Source organism: Styela clava, chromosome 10 (genome assembly GCF_964204865.1).
Source record: "Styela clava chromosome 10, kaStyClav1.hap1.2, whole genome shotgun sequence".
In the NCBI taxonomy this organism is placed as follows: domain Eukaryota; kingdom Metazoa; phylum Chordata; class Ascidiacea; order Stolidobranchia; family Styelidae; genus Styela; species Styela clava.
The window spans coordinates 1,592,164-1,614,905 of NC_135259.1; the positions used below are offsets into that span (position 1 = coordinate 1,592,164).

At 36.5% G+C, this 22,742-nt stretch overlaps 1 protein-coding gene and 1 long non-coding RNA gene across 2 annotated transcripts in view; both read right to left on the reverse strand.

Annotated features, from left to right (window-relative positions):
* Window positions 1-674: 674 nt before the first annotated feature.
* Window positions 675-22,742, reverse strand: part of LOC144428340 (uncharacterized) — a 283,628-nt gene continuing 261,560 nt past the window's right edge. The window contains exons 2-6 of the long non-coding RNA XR_013478290.1: window positions 4,217-5,640; window positions 3,995-4,108; window positions 3,100-3,302; window positions 2,172-2,330; window positions 675-1,139 (exon numbers count right to left, since the gene is read on the reverse strand). This is a non-coding gene — a long non-coding RNA (uncharacterized LOC144428340). The remainder of the gene's footprint in view (window positions 1,140-2,171; window positions 2,331-3,099; window positions 3,303-3,994; window positions 4,109-4,216; window positions 5,641-22,742) is intronic.
* On the reverse strand, window positions 16,737-19,524 carry LOC120337804 (pre-mRNA-splicing factor CWC25 homolog). Its single transcript, XM_039405691.2, has 2 exons — window positions 18,987-19,524; window positions 16,737-18,292 (listed from the first exon to the last, which is right to left on the reverse strand). The coding sequence occupies exons 1-2, from the start codon at window positions 19,430-19,432 to the stop codon at window positions 17,575-17,577; spliced, it is 1,164 nt and encodes a 387-aa protein (XP_039261625.2). The 5' UTR covers window positions 19,433-19,524; the 3' UTR covers window positions 16,737-17,574.

Here is a 22,742-nt window from a genome sequence, read left to right on the forward strand (position 1 = left end):
TGTACCAGTTCATTCAAACCTTCAAAATAGCTTTAACAGCTTCTAATCGTGCACTCCAGCGTGTTGCAGACACTGCCGCGGGCTACCTGGAAACGTTTAGCAGCTTACCTTTATCATTTGTCGAAAACGGAATTGGGGTCTTTTAGCACATTATGATATATTTTATGTAAGTCTGCCGCAAAGTACGGTACTTTGACAACCACGAAATACAAAACCACGTATTACTCAAAACATGTATTACCAGCAATTCGCTGTTTAACATCATTCAACCAAATTCCGTTGCCTTTTGTCTCCAGCACAGAACTAATATCAACTTACATCGGAGTGCGCAGGCAAGAACTTAACGATACAGAACCACGTAATTAACCCGGTGCATTTTGTTACTTAACGTTACCAAATCAATTTTTGCTTTGTTTCCCGGCCAGCTTTTTGGGCCATGTAATTACGATGAAAATCTGACCGTGCGCGAGCTATGTGCCTGATGACGTCGGCAGTCGACGTAAGTGGTCTGACCAAGTGTGCGGTTGGCCATGTACTAAGACTAGATGTCTGCCGCCGGTGCAATCTTGCTTGTGACCGTTTTTTTACCTTTTTTGTGAAATTTTTGCAAGCCCCATTTTTGCGCCCCCGTACCTTGGCGCCCGGGGGCATATGTACCCCATTGTACCCCCTAACCCAGATAGCACAACTACGTCGGAACAACCATGGCCGAACGTTGTTCGAACCACCGGCCCAATAATGGCGAACAACCATGTTCCAGCGAAGATTTGGCCGCTGGGCCAACGTCGGTCCTTTCGCTGTAATGCAACCGTGGCAAATGGTCGGGCCAACGTAGGCGATACGTTGTAACACAATCGTGAAATATGGCCGGTCCAACGTTGGCGATACGTTGTAACACAATCGTGACATATGGACGTGCCTACGTAGGTGACACGTTGTAATACAATCGTGGCACATGGTCGGGCCAAGTTAGGCGATGTGTTGTACAGACAGGGTATGGATCTATACTACATAGAAATTTCCCACTAATCTAACATTATTTATATAATAAAAAACAAAAGATAACAAAATGTCTTTATTTTACAAATATGTATACATGTAATAAAATTAATCGGAGTTCGTTGCCAGATCATCCAGAGCTGAAAAATATTAAAATTCTGTGTTAAATTGCAGTATTAGCAAATTACAGCACCAGAGTTCAAAGCCTAGTCTGAATGACTGCATCCCAACAAATTTTCAGAGTAGGAATCTTAAGCCAAGTTTCTGCAGTCGCAAATGTGTGAGTGAAGCTTACATTGACAAGACAATAATAATTGAGAAATACAGAAATTCTTGATTCCGCAAGGGGGGGCGTAGACAATGTTTTGAGGGGAATATTTGTTGGAGGGAATAATGATGATTTGAGATTTTATCTGACTAAAATGTCTTCAAATATTCCTTGTTGAAATTCATCTATCTTATTAGAAACATCATGCACCATGATTAGTCTATTTGTTTAATTGATTTAAAATAAATTAATTTGTAACTTCATAATTTGCTGTTGTGCTAGGGGGGGATGATAATGTAAAAAGTACTGTACGGGAGCGATGATACAAATAAGTTCGAAAACCACTGTTCGCCATTATGCACCAAACTCTGGCAACATTGGATTGGCAATTTGGCACTTGACTCTAACCATAATCAGCTTGGCGATATCTCCTTAATAAATATTTTTCTATACTGTTCACTTTTGTATACAAAATCTACATTTAATTTCTTTACTGTTCACAGTTGTTTACAAAATCATTATTCAATTTGACAATCATAATGATAAAAATGAATGGTGTGGCAACTGGCAAGTACATTTTGTTTACTACCAAACTTATCTAAATTTTCTCGCCTGTTTTTATTTTATTATATCTCTGTTGTTGTTGTGTGTGAGTAACTTAATTTAATTCATGAACACGATAGGCATCTTTTTGGCAAAACATTATATTCTTTACGCTTCAATCTTAATTAGGGTTTTGTTTTCACTCCAGATTGTCAGATTCTATTTAATCAATTTTTGTTCATTTCCCTTATGAATTATCTTAAGCTGATTTGGAGTCAAAATAATCTTATACTTATAAAATAGAAGAGGGTAGAGCAGAGAAAGATGGTGGTACAATATGATAAACATATTACATACGTACCTTTAATAGCAGAAACTAAGGGCGTCCCACTCACTCCTCCTTATCCACCGCGTCCTGCACAGTTGAAAGAGCGGGAGAGTAAATTTGTTATAACTGAGCTCATGATTCTCCAATCCAGTCTTTCTCGGAGCAACCTCCAAGACTTGACAAATATCTTATCTGGAATGAGTAAATAAGCACAATTATAAGAATACATCTAATGAAAAGGTTTTCATCCGTTGCAAAAGCTCTATGTTAAATTATCGCGAGTATCTACTCTAAAATATACACATATGTGTTTTGTCCACATCCCATTCGTATAAAAGTGAACAATTTTAATATTGCAATCAGATCTTATTTAGACATTTAAATAATCTTCCTTGAACACGAAGCGAAAATATTGGGCATATTGTATTTCATACATAAATTCGAAGCGCTTCATGCAGTCAAAAACAAAACGACAAAAAATAAAAGGCACTGAATAAGATGAGACCCAGCAAGGGTATTTTCACCTATTTTACTTTCATGTTCTGTTTAGCTTTCCAATTAATTATGGAGTAATCTGCAATATTTTAACATTGTACTAAAACTAAACAAATATTCTGAATCTCAGAGATTTTTACATCGTGGTCTTCATACGATGGCATGTGTTACCGGTCAGCGAACTCTTAAATTAATTTTGCTTGCCCGCTGGCCGCTGGGGTAAAAAGGTTGGGAACCACTGAACTTAAGTACAAGTACAACCACGTTGCACTAATGCCCCGCAAACTTACAGTTGATTTTCATCAGAATGATTGAATAGAATAAATTGATTTTTAATGTTTTCTCGTTGTGGGGTCACAAGTATCTGTAGTCTGTGATTTTACAAAAATTGGGGTCGCGGAAAAAAAAGTTTGGGAACCACTGCCGTAAAGTGTATGTAATCAGCCTATAAAAGTATTCAACTTACGAGCGATTTTTTCATCCTTGAATGTTTTCTGGATCAAAATGTAATCAGACAATGAATTGACAATGAATTTCATCAATTCCTTTATGTCCGAGTCCACACTATAATCAGTGGAAAGTTGCAGATGCCGTAGCTTGTAGCATAAGAGTTTCTACCGCCTGTCCCAACAATTTTTCCATGGACTGGATTGGAGCATGGCTTGATCTCTGAAAATCAAGTTAGTGTTACACAATATATAGTACATGATTGTCTTTCAGATGATAAACGTGAACGAATGGCTTATACTAATTACCAGAATATAAATTTTTCATTAATATTAGTTACCGTATTTTCCGGCGAATAAGACGAGGCCTGTTTTTAAGCCTGAAAAAATGGGTTTTTGCATATAACCGGCCGATGAGTCGGGGTAGTAAAATCGCATCAACGTCAGGAATCTCAAATTACCATGCAATGCCTTTCGAGCGGTCGCCGCGTTTGCGCATTGGTTAAAATAGCCTATGACTTTTTTTTTTGTAACGTAATATTCAGTCCATATATGATAATGCGAATATGATAATCACAGCATTAAAATTTCAGATTCACAGCACGAGAATGTCGATTTAATTAAACTAACCTGATGAGGACGTGGGGGATGCTATCGCCGAAGGTATTTTATTGTCCGGGTTCAATAATAGGGCAACAAAAAAATGAAAATGATCATACTCGCCTAATAAGACGACCCCCCCTAAAATCAGGCTAAAAATTTGGGTCTAGAAAAGCGACTTATTCGCCGGAAAATACGGTATTAACCACATGATGTTGTACTAGGTAATTATTCAACCGATATATCTAGCTATTGTGCAATATTTTATGGCACAGGTATGCAAGGAGCTACTATCAAACTAAAAAACAAAAACACCTGTTTTGGGCATTGTCCGCATTGAAACATTGAGATGCTTGAAATGACACAGTGTATGATTGCGTTAAAGAGGGAATTGAAGCAGGTGAATTTTCCAGTCCATTGTCATAGGGCCTATTATAAAAATGGTATATGTCATTAAACTTACAATGGTAATATTGACACTTGACAGAATATCTAATCGGTAATAATTATTCAGAACCGGAAAAAAATGGATATTACACAAAATATGTCCAAATATTTGTAAAGGATGTGTCGTACAATACTTCATGCTTTTAGAGTCGCTGGGCATTGCACAGTTGCATGCACATTTGGCAGTCATTGTACAGAGATGGGCTTCCCCCCAATCGCCCGAATCTTTTTTGCTAGCGGTCTACTTTCCAATTCACTTTAAAATATAATAACACTTAATTAGGGTTGGTTGGGTAAGATTACATAGCATACATACTGAAAATAAATCATATTAATATATATGATTACCCAATATAATTCTATTGAATTTTAAAACAAAATAGATATTATTCAAGAATCAGTAATTTATTTCTCAACAAAGCTGAAAATATGAAATAGAGCAGGGTTGGACAAAGTTCTCGGACCTCGGACAAAAATTTAAAAAAAAATTTAAAGTGTTACAAAAACAAAAAGGGAAAACAATAATCCTTGAGCTCTTTTTTACCCAAAAACATCAAATTTTAGTTTCAGTTTGATTGTGGCAATTGTTAAAACATATTTTAGATTTCAGCCAATTGAGATCTGTATTTAGATTTGTTGAAATTCATCAGACAGAAGGTTCACAAATGTACAACTATTCAGATTACTGGATTAAGTCGTTCAACGGGTTGGATTTGGGCTGCGGAAATGTTTGCACTTATACAAATAGAGTAAATATAAAAAATCATATCCAGGGATGAAGGACCAATACCGGTATCGGTACTCGATAACGAATACTGGTAAATAAGAGATGGCAACCTCAGAAAGTTTAACAAAAAAATGTGCCAAAAGACCAAGTACGGTAATGTACTGTACGGTACCGGTACCTCATCTCGTTCTGTCGTTACCGGTACCTACGGTGTCCAGGATAAATATGTAACTTTTACCGGTATCTACCATAGGTACCGGTACTCGATAACGAATACTGGTAAATGAGAGATGGCAACCTGAAAAAGTTTAACAAAAAAATGCCAAAAGACCAAGCACGGTACCGTACCTCATCTCGTTCTGCCGTTACGGTACCGGTACCTACGGTGTCCAGGGATGAATATGTAACTTTTACCGGTATGGTACCCTATCACCCTTATGAACCGTGACCTGACAACGCACTTAAGGTACCGGTACCATGAGATTAACTTACACGGTTACAACTAGGCTATCTCTACTTTCGCCATTCTACTATGAAAGCATTAAAAGTTCAATGTCACTGTCCCATACACGGCAAAAACCTCGTAACAGGCTTCGATTACGAGTACCGCCAAAATGAATGGCGACCTCATGTGCTATATTCGAATCGCGCGCGCATTTCTTCGCATAATGGAGTGTTTCGTTGAAGGCCAATCATGGCCTTACCATGGTAAATGGTTGTAAAACCGCGTACAACGGTTGCCGGCGGATTATAACGTTGGCCCAACGTAGTTGTGCTATCTGGGAAGCTACGCCTCTGTCGAGTATACCAAACATTTGGCGACCACGAATGATATTATCTATTATTGAAACGAATTTCCACCATCCTGTCTCACCAAATTCATATGTAATCGCTGTGTCATTACGATTTTTTTCAAGCGTGTGTACCATATCCTCATTGCTAAGTTGTTGTGTTTACATTAAGCCATTTTTTGTTTGCAAGCGAATTCACATGTAATCAGCGAGTTGTAACATCTTTCTTTATCTCTTTGAACTCTGACGGCTCAGAGCGAAGTTACTCGCTCACCCTGAAGGTTCGCGGCGCCGTATTGGTAGAACAATAAAATAAGTATAAATACGGGCTATTTGGCACGCTTATAATTTTTTACCAATTATAGGTAGCACGTTGTGTGACATTTCAATCGAAAGGAAATTTTATCGTGCATTCAGAATGTATTTTCCATTTCGAAATACATTTTGTCAAAATTAATAAAATTGACCCTAATCTAACAGTGATTTTTCTGCATGTATGTGAGTTTTGGCTTGAAATTTTGTTACTTTGGTACAAAATATACTGCCAATATTTGATGTTCATAAAGAGTTTTTTATAAGCGTTTTGTTGATATTCGAATTACTATTGTGGCTGCCATATAACCAATTTTATATTTAAATATTTAATTGTGTATCATTGTGTCGGGTGAACAACTTCGATAAGCGGCCATGACGCACTGATTACGCAGCTACGCAAAAGCCGATCACGTGACTACCGTCATGAAGATGTTGATAAGTACGTTCGAAACGTATTGCGTGGCAAAATGCGCAAGATAACTTTCACGACGACGTTCTCAGCGGGACATCGATCGCCGAGTTTCGATATGATATTAACCCTGTATGGATTGAAGTACCGACGTCGAGTAATGCGTGCAGTAATAGCGAAGTGAAGGGAAGTTAATATCGTCATAAAAAATTTCACGTGGAAAATGTTTTATTCGCCTATCAGTATTTGTTCAGATATCAACCAAAATAAGTACTTGCCTGCTCTGCAGATCAAAATATCTGATTGTACGAATGTTAGGCGAAGCAAGTGGATGGATCAATATCTGAGAGAACTAATAATGCAGAAAGAGCAACTCTTATTCCAACAAGATCATATGCGTCGCCAGAACTAGATACCCTACCGCAAAACGCCAGTTCTAATAATAGATGCGTCGTATGCAGCAAAATTCACATTATTGCCAAAAAACCAATCCAGCTGCTAAAGACAAAGCGTTGCTGAAACGATGCGAGACAGTATATAAGTACAAATACTGTAATGAGTACCTATGTATAGGTAACGAAATTAACAACCATGGGTATACCTGGCACAACAAAGTGCAATATTGGATTTAGAATGTGTCTTTTATCTGCATAATATTTTCATGTTCTTCATTGTTCCGGGCACAACAAAGTGCAATATTCAATTTAAATTTTTTAGCAAGCAGTCTTTTATGTACATACATTTTTCATGGTCTTCATGGCGTATACGTAACCACAACTTAATGGGGCTTGAGCGGGCAGTCAAAGTCAAAGCGTAGTGCGAATTTTGAATGCGTAGCATCGGGTTAATTAATTACTTCCTGCGGACATTTAAATAATAACATCTCGACGTAACGTCATTGCGGATATCGTCACGTTTAGTTGCATTTGCGTAATATACGTAAAGTTGTGCGTGACGAGACGTAGCCTCTCTTCAATGAGAACACCATTTTGACGCAGCGTCGCTGTTAAATCTACAGATAATCTAATATATTTGGCCATAAAATTTGAATGGCTCATCGTAAAATCGTTTTGGATACGTATATAAAAAGCTATTCAAATTCTCCACATATATTGCCGATTGAATATGTGGCTATTTAGGCAAGAAGTCGAAATTCTTTATATTAAATATTTGTTATCATACAATAATTTCATACGCACTTTCAAATTGCCAATTTTACTGAAACATCGTATATTAGAGCACCGATATTTACAATATAATTAGTCCCAATAACAAGCTTTCATGCAATCTAAAATTTATTCAAATACTCATTGTGGTTCTTGAGATACGAGATCATAAAGTTGATTCCTTCCGACACGAAAAACAAGCCGGTAAACCGGCTTGCCGGGGCACAGAGCGTACTCAAACAAGCCGGTAAACCGGCTTGCCGGGTTCAAGCGGTTATTTACCAACTCAAAATGTGTAAACCAAAAATACGGAATATATCTCGGCTGGTACAATGGAGTATTTGGTAATAGACCGATGTTCCTTTGAATCCTTTCCTGGCTACAAAATATTGTTTGAAGTAAGTGAAATTGAATGCGTCGTTGGCGCAATGTGCTCGCCCAAGAGTTTAACCTAAAAACCATATCAAACTGACTCAAAACGAGTTGCGCGACAAAGAAAAAATGTTATGTAAACGCTGCCAAAACTATATTGTTTCGCGCGTTATCACCTTAACGCAACGCCCTGGGAGTTTTAATGGCGTTTAGGATCGGTTATGTCTTCCAGTTAGCATTGATAATGACGCTTATCTCCGTAGTAATTGAGAGTCGCTGAAACAATCGCTTGAATTTAGTTACCTACGGCTGTCACTAATAGACAGAAACGATAAATGTGAGAAATCTCTGTGTTATGCCGTTTTCCGTGTCTATTATATCTTTCTAATTCCTAATTTTGCACAAAACGCGTCAACACGATTTTGTAAACTTGGGAACGTCAGACCAGACAAAGATGATATTGTAGCCTCTTCTATGAAAATTTCTATAGATATTTGCGGGAAGTATTATTTTGAACACGTAGGAATGCCATTATTGCCGATTTATTTAACTCATGGTAACACTGAGTATTATTCACCTAATGACGAATATGCGAAGTTTTTATTCAATATTTAGTACGAAAATAACACTGACACGATAGAAAGATCGTTCGCTTTTAAAAATGGAACCGTAATTTACAAACTGTTACAAGGAAGATCTAATCTTACCCAAAAGATTGTTTTTGTGCATGTGAACGATAATAACGCCACTGACATTCGCGATAAATGGATTGATATTTCGCTACAATTGGCTACTCGAAATTCGTTCAATAACAACGTATATCACTCGTTTATTTTTGAACACGAAGTGGATGGTTTTGGGGATTTGTTGTTATTATTCTTCTCATATATATTCATGTTGTTTCAAATCTAGACAGGCATTGAGATGCAAATATTTCTTCTCACTAGGCTTGACATTCGTGATAGTGCGGTTTTGTCAAATAGCTAGCTCATTTGTGAAACAATGAAGAGTGCACAACGCGACATGGGTACCGCCGACTACGTATTAATGGTCGACGATTAGTAGATGTTTGAAATAGGGAGAGCGAAATATTCAACGATCGAAGTCTGGAAAAAGAAGGCGACCTGCACGGAATTCTGCAATTTATTCAACAGCGTTTCGCTATAAACGACACAATTTTGAGTTCGCCTTACGACTTAGTGTATTGCACTTTTGCCGCATTGTTTTAATTTCACGTACCTACCCACTCCCCCATCGTTAAAAAAAATTCCGACTGCACTCCTGTATAGCAATATATAAGAATACAGTACTGTATATGGTTTTTCTGTATGTTATGTAAGTGTATTTTTCACTTCATTCTTCGACATTTGATTAATTAGTTTCATGAAGTTACCCATGAATATAATTTCAATAATAAACTCGACCATTGACTTGTACTGACAAGCTTGCAATATATTCACTGATTACACGGTTGGCAATAGTTTCGAATTCCGTGGGAGATAATTGTGGGTTGAGCTGTGCAACTCCTAATTGCAGGGTGGCTTATGACTCATGTGACCACTGGTATGTTATATATATAGCAGGGGTGGGCTAATATTTTTAGTATAAGAGCCGCATGCCGCAAGTCAGAAATAGGTGAAAGCCGCATAATTTTTGAAATTAATAATATTAGAGCTCATTGAATAATTTTGCATTGTAACTGTTACATTGATACTAATTAGGGAGATACGTATAGTTTGTGTAGTGCGACGCGAAACCGGCGTTTGAGCTATTGACTGCGACAGCAATATACAGGGTGGCCCAAAAGTAGGTATACAGGTATTTTATTTATTTTTTATTACCTTCCAAGCAGCTAGAAAACTAATGTAAAATTCACACTAGATTTATTATCTAAAAAATAGGTAATTTTTGTGGTACTTAACAAGTAACATAAAGTGAACTGCAAGTAGCTTTAAAGCATATAAAATAGTTTAATAACTGTATACCTACTTTTGGGCCACCACCTACTTTTGGGCCATCCTGTATATATATATATATTGTTTTTTTCAAAAAATTGCAGTCAGAGTATGGATGTTTACCACGAGCAATATTACATGATATAACAAAACTAGCTTGAGTTGATGCATCGGATTCTTTGTCAAATGATATATATCATAGATTCCTGCTGTCTTTTTAATAATAAGTTAAAGTTATTTAATCTGTGTTTTCTTACAGCGAATTTACGAGGGTAGTCTCGTACGAAGTTTTTGTCATTCGTTACATGGTGCCGTTCAACATTGCTGAATTTACAGCTTATGAGAGATTAAGCACAAAAATTTATTTTCTTTACTAGTGAATGCGCATTCTTCTTCCCATTCTGACTTGACAACTCTGTGCTCATTTTCGTATCTTCCCACTGTAACTGAGACTAACCGCAATAAAACTGTCGCATGCGGCCCGCGAGCCGCGGTTTGCCCACCGTTGTTATATAGCCCTTTTCATAATCCAAGGTTATGCTGCTAAACAATTGTATTTGGTGGAAAGAAATCGTAACCGACGTTACTGATATCTAATGCCAATGCGAACCCCAGAACATGCCATCAAATTTTGTTAAATGAGCACTGTTTCTCACGTTAATGCTCAACATACAAATACATACTTGTCCTGTGGGAAGAGTAGAATCGGATATTTTGTACAAAGCCCCCGCATCTGATGCAAAAATGTGAGATTTGAAAAAAAAAATGTTTTAAAATAGTGTAAATTCGTTGTTATCCAGTTGGGGTTTGGGTTGGGAATGATTTGCAAATTTTAATTTCCAGCGCAATCTGCATTCCTAACTCTAACCGAATTAATTTTCTCCTTTCGAGCTGTGGTGAGGGTGTTTTTGTTTTGGCCGGGGGCTTTGTACAAAAGATGCAAAAGATCTTTATACCAACAAAAGAGTAAATTATCATTCCACATAATACATGTTTTATTAACTATCGCTAAAGAATATAGCCACAAGCTTGGCAAAACTTGTATAACGTGGAATATAAGAGTCTAGTCTTCTGTTGCTATAAATAAGCGGTTTCTAATCTTTTTGATGGTGTGGGACCCCAATAAAGCATTCATGAGGTTCGAGGAACCCCTGTGCAGTTCATTGACATAGAAAGGTAAAATGAATTTATTGATTCATATACACAGCATTTAAAATAAGGAACAATAAAACATTTATAATAAATACAATATGTAAAATATTCAATACTATTTTAGTTATGTTTAACACAATTCTGGTAATTTTCGCGGCGCACCGTCTGGGAACCGCTTCTTTAACCACTGAAAATTTCAAAGCAAATGGTCCAGTAGTTAATAAAGAAGGGTATTTTTCCATAACAACAAGAATACAAAACGAGCCATAAGTCCATTTCGTGTCCAAAAACGTTCACAACTTGCACTCATACGAAGAAAAAGGATTATTCCATAACAACAAGTATATACAAGATGACAAAACGAGCCATGGGTTCATTTCGTGTTCAAAATTTTTTACAAATATGGCCCAGAGAGCAGACGTGTAGTGATTTGGTGTTTGTAAGTAACACTTCAAGCAAGAAAACGCTGCCTATCAGCCTACGCTGTTTCGGAGACAGAAACTGAAGACTGAGAATGAGCGACCAGCGCCACCACAAGAAAAGCCGATTTCGGAAAATCAGAAGCAATTTTAGATGAAAGTGAACCGAATTAAATGACAAGGAGTTCATATCAGTTAACTTTTAGTTTAATAAGAAGACGATTCTTACAATGAGCAAACAGTGTTTTGTGTTCAAAAACGTTCACAGCTTGCATTCATACGGAGAAAAAGGATTTTTCCATAACAACAAGTATATATATACAAGATGACAAAACGAGCCATGGGTTCATTTCGTGTTCAAAAACTTTCACAAATTGCATTCATATGGCCCAGAGAGCAGACGTGTAGTGATTTGGTGTTTGTAAGTAACACTTCAATTAAGAAAAAGCTGCCTATCAGCCTACGCTGTTTTGGAGACAGAAACTGAAGACTGAGAATGAGCGACCAGCGCCACCACAAGAAAAGCCGATTCCGGAAAATCAGAAGCAATTTTAGATGAAAGTGAATCGAATTAAATGACGAGGAGTTCATATCAGTTAACTTTTAGTTTAAAAAGAAGACGATTCTGACAATGAGCAAACAGTGCCATCACTGTCAACGGTTGATGATGATATTGAAGAAAAAAACCAACGCTGCCTATGATTATGGATGCTTAGTATGAGTACCTACATGTATTCGATTCTTATCCGATTCCTAAATTTTCAATTCCAATTCTCGATTCCAAATCTTGTTTCCTAGATATAGCTTTCCGGGAAAACATACCCACTCAAACAATTCCATTCGAAATCCCAGAGTTCCGGGATAGTCCGGCAATAGCTTTCACTTAATTAGTGGATCCAAAACAAGAACCTGACAGTTGGAGGTGAGGTTGTCGACCGATGTTTACTAGTCGGTTCAATTGCGACAGTCATTAATTAGTCACATATAGCCAGGGATTCCATCGATCTGGAACCCAAAATAAGGACAACTGGAAAAATACGATTTTTCTACCAAAAAAGAAACAAATATTTTTTCAAAAAAACTTTTATTAAAACGTGTCAAATCATTGTTTGTATTTATCGCCAGAGACGATCTTATCCAACAACTTCTTGTTCTTTCAGACCAAGATTTACTTTGACTTGTAACAATGATTTCACTGTTATTTCTTTAAGTCTGTTTTTTCTTTTGTCCACTGAGCCGATACAAGTGAGAATACCCGCTCTACAAATGAATTTCTGACCGGAAGGGAAAAGATAATGCCAACCAGCTTGTAAAAAAGCGAAAAAGATTCATTTCCATCAAAGATCTTTATCCACTTTGCCTAAGGTTTATCTTGGAGAAACACATCTTCTTGAAGATAGCGTTAAGAGTCGCGACCTCATCGAATAGCTCATCCTCCATTGCCATCAACGGAGCAACTTGTTTTGCCAACTCCCTAACTTCCGTATACTCTATTTTCCTATCTCTTAAAACATGGTCCAGTTAATGTACTTAGGGTGCTTGTCATATCGATACCACTTACTGATATATTTCAAGGTGATGGTATAGAAGTCCTGGAAGCTTGGTTTGAGAACATTAGCTTGCTCTTCATCAACTTTTTTCAATAGTTCGGCTGTTGTAGCGCCGAAAAATTCCGAAGCATCGCATCGCATTCAGAGTTGTCAGCTTTCCGGGAAAACATACCCATTTCAACAATATCATTTGAAATAGAACAAAAAAGTTCAAATATATGGACACAAAAACCGAAACTAAGTAGTGTGACGTGTGAATATTCAATCTGGTACAGTAGACAAAATCGCACACAAAAACGTATCCCTTGGAGCCCACATGATGCCCATTTTTGATGTACATAAAATAAACGTAATAGCCTTCTAGAGAAAAAATTACAATTTTTAATCACTAGAAATTTCAAAGCAGTAGTTTCAGTAGGTGAGAAAAGATATTTTTTCATAACAATAGCAGGAAAATGAATTCTAACAACAACAACAAAATAACAACAAAACGATCTGTATGTCCGTTTTGCGTCCAAAAAATCACTGTCGTAGCAAACAAAAATTTATTGCAATCTGAAAAGTTCAATCTGTTTGCATCCTTTCTTGTGAGTTTCGATCGCAATTTGGAGACAGTAAGATCGGCTGAGCAAAATGCTCTTTTTGATGCAGCGCACTTTAGTGAGTCACAAAGATTCTTTTGGACGACAACTGAGATGTTGGATGAGTTTTTGTTTTGTTGCCACCATTGCAACATTTTTTTGGGGTCGCTGATATTCCCAAATTTCTGTCATTGAAATATTTCGATATCTCAGCTAAAGCCTCCACCTTCCTGGCCAATTCAAAGCCCCTTGCTTCAATGCTGCCAAATTATCATTGATGAGATTTTCAATATATATATGCCTAATTCTTTTCATTGAAGAGCTATTTTGCTATTCCGGTCTACCGGATTGCCGTGTAAACATTTTATATTTAAAACGAGATGCTTCAAGTAAATAGGAGTTATGAACGCAATAGGTAAAAGAAAAAGTATACGAATGAAATGTGGCACGTGTCCTCGACCCGCGCAAACGAGAAATATAGTGTGAATGTTCCATTACATTTGAGCCCATGACAATTGCACCTGCATACTATTGCACCTATGGAAATTTTTTTGTTTTACGGATATTTATTTGAACCCATACTAACCCTAACCCATGGGTTTTAGCACCCGCATATAGATTGAACCCGCGGATATACACATGGGTTCAAATGTACGTGGGTTCGAATGTACCATCACCTAGTGTGAAGTTTGCGGCGTCGTATCAACTCCACAGCGGTTTATACAAATATGTGTCGCAAAACGTTATACCTTGTTTGCAACCCAAGTTTTAACTCTAAGAATCGATTCCAAGTCATCGGAATCGATTCTAGTCGAATCCACGAAGAATCGATTCTAGAATCGAATCCGGAGTCGATTCCGCCATCCCTCCCTATGATACAGCAAGTGTTTCGGGGACGGAAACTGGAAGCAATTCTGAGAATGAGCAAACAGCGCCACCACAGAAAAAGCCAATTTCAAACATATCGCCTAGTTATATTTACCTTCGAGTGCCATGATTCGATTCGCTTTTTGTTGAAGCTTAATTTTGCGTTAGCCTATTGTTTATTCAAATGATTTTCCCATAAAGGAATTTTTCATTTCAAAGCCGTTGATCGTGTTTATTATTAGGTACATAACAGTGTTTTAAGTATCTGGTGTTATATTATTGGAACGACATTTATTTATGATGAAAAATATATTTCAATATTATCAAAAATGTATCAAAACTTCTTGTGTATTATTGCCTCGGCAGCAGTGGTGTATCTAGGTAAAATGGCGCCCATAGCAAAGGTTTAAAAATGTGCCCCCTACTTAGCTTGTTTCTTTTTTTTCGTTCACATGAAATTGACTGCTCTCAACTACGCAATATAATTACATAACAAGCAATTCAATAACGTCACAATAAACAATAAGCAGTAAAAGGTCGGGCAACAAAAAGATCTTAGAATAATACTTTTCGTGCCTTTCTTGACGCTAATTCGTCAATGATTTCATCAATATTTGTTTTCTTTTTTTCAACCTTCTCTATATGTAACAAATCCAGATCACACAACCTTCCCTGGCTAATTAAGGATCGGAGCTATGACAGAATTAATTTTACTTTACTAAACGATCGCTTGCAACTTTCTATGGATATTGCCACTGTCAGCAAAATTTGCAAAGCTATCCTGAGCTTGGGGAAACCCAGAAAAGACTCTTTGACACACACTGTTTTCTTGTTCTCGATGCGCCTGGTCAGGAGTTGAGTCAAATATAAAACCATAGTAGGTACTTGGCTTTTTTAATTTTTCCTGTTTTTGCGAACATGAGATGCCATAAGGTGAATAAATTCATTCTGAATACCTGGAGAAAAGTGAGTGGTTGAATGTGGATGACTTTCAATGAAACCGAGATGCTCTCGCAACACAGGATCAAAGACGGCAAGGAATTTAATTAAGCCAAGCGTGCAACGCGAGATTTTGTTCCGCCAGATACTTTATTCCATGCAATATTCATTTAAGAATCTCACTCCATTTTTGCCTTTTCTTCTCAATTTGTATATGGAATTCGGCGTCAATAATTCTGGTTTTATTGCTTAAATTTCTTTCCAAGCTGTAAATCTCCCTCTCATTGTACGAATATTCATAATTTTTGCTCCAGTTTGGTATCAGAGCAAATATGAGGTGCAGTTAGTCCAGTACCGTTTCAATTCAAGTTTATTCATGTTGGAATATGAAGTCAACGTCAATTGCGCTAAGTGACGGAACAAACGGCATTGATCGTTGGCTGGCTATTTTTATTTACCTTTGTTGAATTTGTTATTATTCAATTAGAAATAGGAGTTTCAATTATTTTAACAATATTTAACATTATACGATTATCCCCTCGCTAGTCGTTTGTCTTTCATGTAACTTATATACATTTATCCAAGTATGCCTTTTTTATAAATTTATACTTGAGTTGTTTTTCTTCTTTTATTCTATTATATGATTTTAGTAAAGTTGCGTTTGCTGCGAAATATTTCAATAATTAAAAATATGTTCACCATAACGACTATTGCATAGTCAATGTTTGTAGCAAATGTAGTTATTTTTTACATTGAACCAGTACATTTTATTTAATTTTACCGGTCCACAAGAAAGGTTGGGAAGTGGGAACCAATGTTTTAAATGATATTAAACAGAAGTATTCATTTCATTCATACAGAACATGAGTGTGTATACACACTATAGGCAAACAGCACATTGTCGTTGAGATCTCCCTGTTTGGCTGCAAAGCTGTGGATTTCACATTGTTGAGTAACAACAACGCCAGATCAGGGAAAATCCTGGCTGAGTTAATCGGCACTTATTGGACATTCAAAATAGCAACACAACTGTCATTCAATTACCCCTAGAAATCTTCTTGTGAACCCCTGGGGTTTCGCGAACCCCTGACATAAACGATCTACTGAATTGCCAATATACCGCATCGTTATAATACCAACATAATTGGAATATTAGGTACCGCCGTTGTATGTGTACCAGGTTAGACTTAGGCCATAATGATAACTAGAGTTCGGGGACTCTGTGTTAGACAAGTGAATATACACCTGACCATGGGGTTCAGTCTCTTTACACAACTTGAGGTAAAATAGGCAAACAAAATTAGTCACCTCCATATCGGTGCACACACTTCTGGAGCGCCGATTGTTATATATTAAAAACACAGGTCTGCGGTGTTTCCCTTGTAATCATTGCTTCCATTAAAAGCAATCGGCACTAAAACACATTCAACTAGCGTTTATCATTTGAATAAATTTTGAAGGTCAATTTAGGAAAAACACAATCTCTATATTTCTGTTATTGAAACGAAATTGATGAAATAGAAGCTAAATATGTGACGAGCTCCATGAAACAAATAAATTCTCACAGATCTAATACAGGGGTGTGCAACTGGGGCCCTCAGGGTGTGCGGCACGCGAAACAAGTTTTTAATTTAGTTTAATCTGGTACCTGCGAGTCATTCCAAGCCTATACCAAAGTCTAATTTTGTTTCATTTTTGCCGGTTGCGATACCCGCTTCGGCGAAGCAAATAACTCATGTCATAAGATCAATAACCAAATTTTTGGGCCTGCAAATATTGAAAAGCCTATGTTACATGAAGGTGCGACCCACGGTTTCACCGTGCTATTTGTATCTGGCCCTCCTGTATTAAAGGTTGCACGCCCCTGATGCATGCATCTGATAAAATGTCAAATGAATTGCATTTAAGAGTGCCGGTTGGTCATACAGAAACTTCTTGCATATAAAATCTATATCAAAATGATATACCGGTATGTGCAATGAATAAATCCATCCCTCAGTCCTATGGTCATTCATGACGAACACCTCAAGAGACGACTACATACATGGCCAATTAAAAATCTCCTCAGATTACTTTTATCTTCAATCCTTTTGCTATCATGATGTAAACATTCAACTTATTCAAGATGTAGGCTATGCATCAATGTAACCCTCAACTCAATAGGTTGAGAAGAAAACACCAAGATACTCCATCATTCAATGGAAGTCATAGCTTACGAGCGAGTGTATGTTTTTTCCTACGAACTGTATCTTCTAATGAACCCACCGATGCACTGTGTAATTTCATTTCATGCAAAAAATCTTTTGCTTTTCCTCCTTTCTTCTCTGCTTTTCTTTTCATTTCATGTACCTTCTCTTCTTGATCTCTTTCCCTCTTCTCCTCCTGTGCATACTTCTTAATATTATGTTTTCTTTGATCATCCCTCCAAGTTGCATTACTCATCATTTCTTTCCTCTTTCTTTCTAGTTCTTCTTGTGTTAACTTTCGTGAAAACCCAGATTTCTGTTTGCGTACATATTTCTGTTTTTCTGGTTCAGGAGTTGGTGTTCGTCGTTCTCTCCTCCTTTTTGGTTTTGAACCACTTGATCGTTCTCCGTCTTTTACAAACATCAGACCATATCCAGGTTTTCTCACACTTTCCGGAGAGCCTTTTCCAGGAGATTTATGCCTCATATCTTCTTTCCGTTCCCGGTGCTTATTCTTTCTGCTTCTCAATTCTGATTTTTTCAACTCGTCACTGCTTGATCGTTTCCTTCTTGTTTTCAAGTTATTGTACTTTTCACCGCTGTGATTCGGAGAGTTTTCATAATTTTTACGTGATTTTTTTTCATTATCGGAGTCGTACCTCTTAGATTTTTTCCCCTCCAAATCACTTTCCAATTGTCTCTTTAAAGCTATTCGAAGTTTTTCATTCTTCAATGACCTGAAAGTAAACTAAATGATGAAACAGAGAAACTAAGTATCAGAAAGCAATTGGAGAATAAATCCGATTTTGATGAGTGCAAAAGATTTTGTAGTAACCAGTTAACACGTTAAAAATAAACCTAAATAGAGATCAATGTGGCTTCATTAGGGAAGATCTGTTTTTGCCAATTCTGTAATTGGCAAAATTTAATCCTTAATTTATTATGATCTTATTCATTTAGCATGACTTATGAGACCTACCGTAGGTATATTTCAGAGAAAATTAGGAATTTCCACTAATTCCACATATTCAGTTGGTTTTTATGATTAATGAGCATAACTTGATCTCCTAACAGATGAGGTAATATTTCCCCAGGGCCAAAGCATACTCCAAAAAATAACAAATGCAGAATGTGATCTAAGCTAGCACAGATGAGACGGTGGTCAAAACAAAGTATGGCTGTGGTATAAGAGTAAAGGCAAACTCCTTATTGATAAAATATATCAATCATCCCAACTAAAAACCAAAATGGAGCAAAGAATATAAAAGGTATACAAGTAAAAAAAATATTATTATGGATTTTTCAACTTTGAGGAGATATACAGGTAAATTGTTATTTTAAAAATACATATCGTACATGCATTATTTACGCTTGGATTTTTTTGCTGGCATGGTAACAAAATTTCACACCCAACTTTATAATAAAGCACACCTGCTTGAAATTTTTTTATCGAGTTCCATGTCGCTGTCACTTGATGAGTCTGTTTCTGATGAATCAGATGCTGAAGAAGAACAGGAGGTTGAAGATGTCCTGCTTTTCAATAATCTTTTTCCTAAATCACGCTCAAGAGCATTTTTTAACATATTCTGAATTCTTTTTTTCTTGAGTGGGTTACTCATGAGTTCTTTACGATGCTCATAGTCATTTTTTCTTATTTGAAAGAGAGGATCTTCTCGTACTTTGCTTTCATAATCAAGTTTTTCTAAAACTGAAACATTGCCTGTAGAAATAGATGATTGTTGTTTGACAATGAAGTCTCCCTTGTCTTCTGCATCATCTGCGATAGAAGTAATTTTTTTTCCCAGCAAATATTGTTCATGATCAATTGATGACTTTTTTCCTTCATACATCCATTTTAAATTGTTTTCTGCAGTCATGATACTTATGCTTATGAATTATACAGAATCTCATGCAGACTTAATGAATAACCTAATTATAAAATCATAAAATATACCTAAAATGATGAATATTTGTAAATGATACCACAGAATTTACTACCGCTACTACTGTATATATTTTATGTAATCTTGTCAGTTTTATCATATATTTGGTAGGTTATATTCGGTATTTCACTGAATTGCCTTCATTTTAATGAGACAGCTCTCCAGAAGAGTGGATATATATCCCATGAAGATGCAAATTTTACTTGTGCAGTTGTACAATAATACAGCATAAAGAGCTGAATTATGAATTCGAATACTGGGAATTTTGAATTTACCCAGTTGAAACAGTTTAACATGCATAATTGTTTTAATTAGGGTCTTGACAGAATCATGTTGGAAGAATCAACAAGACAGTGTAAGAAGACTATAATCAGGTTACTGTATTTTAGGATAAGATTTCATAACATAACTTTTAAGTGAATCAAATTTCTATTTTGTGGATAGATTTGAAACTGGTTGAGAAGATAGAAAATAATGTAGCCATAGTCCAAAAAGACCAAAGTTACCCTAGCAGACATCTCTCAGCAGACATCTCTCTCGTTTTTGAACGCCCCGATCACTGTTGCCAGAACTCAGATTTCAATTGAGCGATGCGAGAGTTTACGAAAAAGGCATCGATGCAAAATCAGCTGATGCTTTATGCGTTGCCAGATTAATCATAGAAACTGTGAATAATTGCCAAAAAATCACAGTTCTCCCCAAAATATAAGTGTCTCACAAATATATCCGCTTAGTATAAGAAAGACAAGTATAAGTGTTTATAATGGGAAGTAAACACAACGAGTTTGACAAATATTGGATAGGTGGAAGAGATACTTACTATCGTTTAAACCTGTCCCAGTCGTCAATTTTTAATAAAATTGGTAAAAAGACCTACTTTGCCTCCAAAAAGATGTGTCTTACAATCATAACTCTCCATTTATACATAAACAACAGTAGTACATTTAATAAAGTGTTTATACAACGAGTTTCAAAAAGTTTGTATGGGGGGAAGATATTTCTATTCTCGTTTAAACATGACCCGCTTGTCAATTTATGATAGAAATGGCAAAAAGACCTCTTTGCTCCAAAAAAAGAGTGTCTTGTAATTACGGTCCCCACATTTACAAAAGACCAGTAGTAGTACATATAATAAAGTGTTAATACTGCGAGTTTGAAAAAGTTTGTATGGGGGGAAGATATTTTTATTATCGCTTAAACATGGCCCGATAGTCAATTTTTGAAAAAAAATGGCAAAAAGAACTAGTTTTCCCCAAAAAATGAGTGTCTTGCAATTACGGGCCCCTCATTTACACAAGACCAGTAGTAGTACATATTATAAAGTGTTAATACAGCGAGTTTGAAAAAGTTTGTATGGGGGGAAGATATTTTTATTATCGCATAAACATGGCCCGATAGTCAATTTATGAGAAAAATGGCAAAAAGACCTCTTTTGCCCCAAAAAATGAGTGTCTTGCAGTTATGGGCCCCACATTTACAAAACACCAGTAGTAGTACATATAATAAAGTGTTAATACAGCGAGTTTGAAAAAGATTGTATGGGGGGAAGATATTTTTATTATCGCATAAACATGGCCCGATAGTCAATTTATGATAGAAATGGCAAAAAGACCTCTTTTGCCCCAAAAAATGAGTGTCTTGCAGTTATGGGCCCCACATTTACAAAACACCAGTAGTAGTACATATAATAAAGTGTTAATACAGCAAGTTTGAAAAAGTTTGTATGGGGGGAAGATATTTTTATAATCGCCCAAACATGGCCCGGTAGTCAATTTTTGATAAAAAATGGCAAAAAGACCTAGTTTTCCCTAAAGAATGAGTGTCTTGCAGTTATGGGCCCCACATTTACACAGGACCAGCAGTAGTACATATAACAAAGTGTTTATACAGCGAGTTTGAAAAAGTTTGTATGGGGGGAAGATATTTTTATTATCGCATAAACATGGCCCGACAGTCAATTTATGAGAAAAATGGCAAAAAGACCTCTTTTGCCCCAAAAAATGAGTGTCTTGCAGTTATGGGCCCCACATTTACAAAACACCAGTAGTAGTACATATAATAAAGTGTTAATACAGCGAGTTTGAAAAAGTTTGTATGGGGGGAAGATATTTTTATTATCGCATAAACATGGCCCGATAGTCAATTTATGAGAAAAATGGCAAAAATACCTCTTTTGCCCCAAAAAATGAGTGTCTTGCAGTTATGGGCCCCACATTTACAAAACACCAGTAGTAGTACATATAATAAAGTGTTAATACAGCGAGTTTGAAAAAGTTTGTATGAGGGGAAGATATTTTTATTATCGCATAAACATGGCCCGATAGTCAATTTATGAGAAAAATGGCAAAAAGACCTCTTTTGCCCCAAAAAATGAGTGTCTTGCAGTTATGGGCCCCACATTTACAAAACACCAGTAGTAGTACATATAATAAAGTGTTAATACAGCAAGTTTGAAAAAGTTTGTATGGGGGGAAGATATTTTTATAATCGCCCAAACATGGCCCGGTAGTCAATTTTTGATAAAAAATGGCAAAAAGACCTAGTTTTCCCCAAAAAATGAGTGTCTTGCTATTACGGGCCCCTCATTTACACAAGACCAGTAGTAGTACATATAACAAAGTGTTAACACAGCGAGTTTGAAAAAGTTTGTATGGGGGGAAAATATTTTTATAATGGCCCAAACATGGCCCGATAATCAATTTTTGATAGAAATGGCAAAAAGACCTATTTAGCCCTAAAGAATGAGTGTCTTTCAATTATGGGCCCCACATTTACACAGGACCAGCAGTAGTACATATAACAAAGTGTTTATACAGCGAGTTTGAAAAAGTTTGTATGGGGGGAAGATATTTTTATTATCGCATAAACATGGCCCGATAGTCAATTTATGAGAAAAATGGCAAAAAGACCTCTTTTGCCCCAAAAAATGAGTGTCTTGCAGTTATGGGCCCCACATTTACAAAACACCAGTAGTAGTACATATAATAAAGTGTTAATACAGCGAGTTTGAAAAAGTTTGTATGGGGGGAAGATATTTTTATTATCGCATAAACATGGCCCGATAGTCAATTTATGAGAAAAATGGCAAAAATACCTCTTTTGCCCCAAAAAATGAGTGTCTTGCAGTTATGGGCCCCACATTTACAAAACACCAGTAGTAGTACATATAATAAAGTCTTAATACAGCGAGTTTGAAAAAGTTTGTATGGGGGGAAGATATTTTTATTATCGCATAAACATGGCC

Coding starts and splice junctions, on each gene's coding strand:
- LOC120337804 (XM_039405691.2), bottom strand. CDS start 19,432: ATGACTGCAGAAAACAATTTAAAATGGATGTATGAAGGAAAAAAGTCA. Junction 18,293..18,986: donor GATAAAAAAATTTCAAGCAG/GTGTGCTTTATT, acceptor GTTTACTTTCAG/GTCATTGAAGAATGAAAAAC.